General features: G+C 39.4%; 1 protein-coding gene and 1 long non-coding RNA gene across 2 annotated transcripts in view; one reads left to right on the forward strand and one right to left on the reverse strand.

The window, feature by feature from the left end:
- psmc6 (proteasome 26S subunit, ATPase 6) overlaps positions 1-3516 on the forward strand; it is a gene marked incomplete in the record, with an annotated part of 21310 nt that extends 17794 nt beyond the window's left edge. Inside the window, 8 exon segments of the mRNA XM_014009497.1 lie at positions 448-535; positions 664-725; positions 805-928; positions 1090-1151; positions 2612-2732; positions 2816-2896; positions 3063-3134; positions 3209-3516. Coding sequence (XP_013864951.1) covers positions 448-535; positions 664-725; positions 805-928; positions 1090-1151; positions 2612-2732; positions 2816-2896; positions 3063-3134; positions 3209-3327 — 729 coding nt within the window.
- LOC106518281 (uncharacterized) lies at positions 3393-3878 on the reverse strand. Its single transcript, XR_001310297.1, has 2 exons — positions 3763-3878; positions 3393-3717 (listed from the first exon to the last, which is right to left on the reverse strand). It is a non-coding gene; the product is annotated as an uncharacterized LOC106518281 (long non-coding RNA).
- Positions 3879-4247: the final 369 nt, after the last annotated feature.

Raw genomic sequence — 4247 nt, forward strand, 5'->3', positions numbered from 1 at the left:
ATTTTGATCCATACATTGGTAATGTCTGACTGGACCTCAGGTCACTTTGTGTTCAATAAATTGGGCCCTGAGGTCAAACAGGATCAGAAGTCCTGGTCTAAGGAGAACACAGTCCATGTTTTGGAGCGACCAGCACAAAGACCTGTGCAGACCTGCAGAGGTGTGTGAGTGAGGACACCTATAAACCAGACTCAGGTCCACCAGTTCTGTCCAGAGGAACGAGATAAAATGACAGAGAACTCTGACAGTTTAAAACGACACTAAAACTGAGAAAATMGKTGGAAACTTGTGACTTTGATGAAAATAAAAAACGTTTTGATATTAAACAAGTTCCACCTGATACCTGCTGTTCCCGCCTGTCGTTAAGTGTCTGAGTGTTTTTCTGGGCTGTTATCATGAAGCTGACATGTCTCTACTGCAGAAATAATCCTGCTTCTGAATTTGCAGGTGATTGAACTTCCTCTGACAAACCCTGAGCTCTTCCAGAGGGTGGGCATCATCCCCCCCAAAGGTTGTCTGCTTTACGGACCCCCAGGTACGCAGCTGTTCCTACAACCATCACTGGACAACATTGTTCTGATGGTGACATGTTTTAGAAATATTTATACACTGTGATATTTATCAAAGACGTCCTTTCAAAGTAAAAGTTTATTTCTGAAACAGGAACTGGAAAGACTCTGCTGGCCCGAGCAGTGGCCAGTCAGCTGGACTGTAACTTCCTGAAGGTGGGTGTGACATCATGGCGTGTGTGTGTGTGTGTGTGTGTGTGTGTGTGTGTCCTCTCTGACTCTGGTTGTGTTACAGGTGGTGTCCAGCTCCATCGTGGATAAATACATCGGTGAGAGCGCCCGGCTCATCAGAGAGATGTTTAACTACGCCAGGGACCACCAGCCCTGCATCATCTTCATGGATGAGATCGATGCTATAGGTGGGTGAGGAAGAGGAGCTGCTGTGTTGAATCAAGTCAGAGTTTGATCTCTAATGTTGTGTAACAAACCTCTGAGGCTCACACAACTTCTCAYACATACCTGCTGCAAGCGTTTGAGCAGCAACCTTGTGTTTTATAAAGTGTTGCTGTGTTTCCTGTAGGGGGTCGTCGTTTCTCTGAGGGAACTTCAGCCGACAGAGAGATCCAGAGAACTCTGATGGAGGTGATAGAAACCCACCAGTCTGATCCTTTCAGTGGGTCTTGTTGATGGGGAGCTGATTGGCTGATAATAGATGGGTCTGATCTTCACATGGAATCATGCATTTGGATGTTAAAACTAAGCAGAGACTATATGTGACCCGTCACATCGAAACCAGGATTAAGTCCAAAAGATTTAGATTTTAGACTTAAAAAAATGTCTGATGAAGAAGAAATAAATAAACTAATATTTGGTTTCATTTTCTACTGAAGTGACAAAAAAATTCCAAAAGATTTAAACGTGCAAATATCGCATTTCATCAAAATATAATTAATTAATGCCTTATAAATGTATAATTTGAATGAACTGTCTGAAATATAATCCTTAAAAATTATTTGAGACATTTTTTTAACAGTAGCAACAAAAAAATTATTTTGAGGAAAAATGCCTAAAAAATTTTGAATTTTTACCTGTGAGCTATCAGTGTCTTTGTTTCTTTCCAACTGGGAAATCTTAATATACAAATACTATTTAAGGTTTCCTCCAAAAATGACTCAATAAATTTACCTAAAATCAGGATTCGGACCAAACAGTGATCTATTATCACAACCACAAGACAGATTAGGTCATATCTCTGGATAAACTTATATCAAAATGATCCAGGAATTAAAATTAAGCTTTTAAAACCTGGAAACTGAAACTGTAATGAAGTCATTTTGAACAAATTGAACTTAATCCTCATGTGTCAGYGTTCCTGCAGATCCTTAAAAAGTCTTAAAAGGCCTTGAATTCATCAATCCAAAAATAAGGCCTTAATTAGCCTTAAAATGTCTTAAATGAATCTTTCTCAAGTCTTAAAAACATTAACACATTGTATTTAGGATGATTGTAATTCATCTCAAATATTAAAATAATTGGTAACATTTATTTATTTTGAATATTCACATGCAGACATTCCCCTTTGACATCACTTCCTGTTACTTAGATGAAAATATCTCAACAACTGTTTATCTGAGCAACGTGACATTCATTTTGTGATATGTTAATATTGTCTTTTCAAAAATGCGTTAAATTTTCTTACAAATTTTGATGTCACTTTAAGGTTTCATCTACAGCAAATTGGTGTTAAGACCCCACTGTGGGTCCTAAAACTCCAAATTTTGGGTCGTTAAACTGACTGCTAAGAATGTTTTGCTATATTTGATGAAAAAAGCAGCTATGGATAAAAACAATTGGTCTATTATCAATATTTGAATACTTCAACCAAAAATACTTTGATTCATGAGTTTCTGCCAGTCTTATTTTTTCATTAGTGTTTATTATGAAATTGGTCTTAAATTTAACTTCAGTTGGTATTAAAAGGTCTTAAAAAGTCTTAAATTTAATTTCTGTTGGTATTAAAAGGTCTTAAATGTAACTTGCTGTAAACTGTAGGGAGCCTGTGTGGGAATGATGAGTCACAAATGATTTTCTTGTTCTTTCAGCTGCTGAACCAGATGGATGGCTTCGACACACTACACAGAGTCAAGATGATCATGGCCACCAACAGACCCGACACGTTGGACCCAGCACTGCTGCGGCCCGGCAGACTGGACCGTAAAATCCGTAAGGTTTCTTCTTTCCCTCTTCATGTAAACCTCAGGTCTGTGTGAACTCAAACACAACACAAGTTGTTGTTTCCTCCTCAGACATCGAGTTACCCAATGAGCAGGCCCGTCTAGACATCCTGAAGATCCACTCCAGTCCCATCACCAAGCATGGAGAAATAGGTCAGTTAATGTTTAACAAACCAGCTGCTGCAGAACAACCGGAGTTACAGGAAACACTTGGTGAAACAGTCAGTAAATGTAGCAGCTAGTATTAAAACATATCTGATACGTGTATATAACTGTATCAGTTAAACGTTAGCTGTGATTCTTCTCTTCATCCTTCCAGATTTTGAAGCGATCGTGAAGCTGTCAGACGGTTTCAACGGAGCTGATCTCAGAAACGTGTGCACAGAAGCAGGTTAGAACCGGTTTTAAAAAGTTCACGTCTTTGTCCTGAGCATGTTTCATGTTCTGACCCGTGTCTGTGTGCAGGACTGTTTGCCATCCGCTCCGATCGGGAGTACGTGACTCAGGAGGATTTCATGAAAGCAGTGAGGAAGGTGGGCGACTCCAAAAAGCTGGAGTCCAAGTTGGACTACAAACCAGTATAGACCTCCCTGTTACTGCTCTTTGTTTGTTTTGTTCTTCAAACCCAGAAACCTTCGAGACGACGTCCTTTCAGCTGCCAAGAKTTTAGAACCGAACCGACCCGTCTGTGTTTTTATCACTTCAACATGTCTCATTATACGTTCCCCATCCATTGGATTAATTCATGTAATAAAATCTATCCTTACAGCTGACGTTCTGCTGCTGCTTTGTTTTTGTTTTTTCAGAGTTAGCAGTGAGAAGGAGTGGCACCAAAATAAAATCCATCACAGAATTTATTCTATCATGCTGTTGAAAAACTGTGGCGATATAATTAGCCAACAGGAAGTTCAGTTTATTTTACAGATAATTTTACTGAATGTGACGTCCAGAAACAAAAACTGTTCTGTTTGAACCTCGACGGGGAGTCTGTGGCTCCTCCCCCTAACATTGTTTGGAACCTTGACAGGGAGTCTGTGGCTCCTCCCCCTAACATTGTTTGGAACCTTGACAGGGAGTCTGTGGCTCCTCCCCCTAACATTGTTTGGAACCTTGACAGGGAGTCTGTGGCTCCTCCCCCTAACATTTTTTGGAACCTTGACAGGGAGTCTGTGGCTCCTCCCCCTAACATTTAGAATGAAGTTCATGTTTTTTTCCTGCATTCAGCTGTATTTTAACAGATTGTTACACAGACTTTTACTTACATGGAATACTCACAAGTGTTTTTAATCAAGTGGAATTAAATCATGAAGTTGTAGGAGACTGTCGGTCTCTCAACACTTCTCCTCCTGTGTAGAGGTGAGAAACAATTTACCAACTCAGTCGTTCAAGTTTTCTATAATTAATATTTATTTACAGAATAAAATAAACTACTTATGTACAAACTAATGTGAATAATCAGAACTTTATGAGTTAAAACGTTAACAGGTATCGCACATCCGTGATG

This window comes from Austrofundulus limnaeus, unplaced genomic scaffold, assembly GCF_001266775.1.
Source record: "Austrofundulus limnaeus strain Quisiro unplaced genomic scaffold, Austrofundulus_limnaeus-1.0 Scaffold58, whole genome shotgun sequence".
Taxonomy (NCBI): Eukaryota; Metazoa; Chordata; class Actinopteri; order Cyprinodontiformes; family Rivulidae; genus Austrofundulus; species Austrofundulus limnaeus.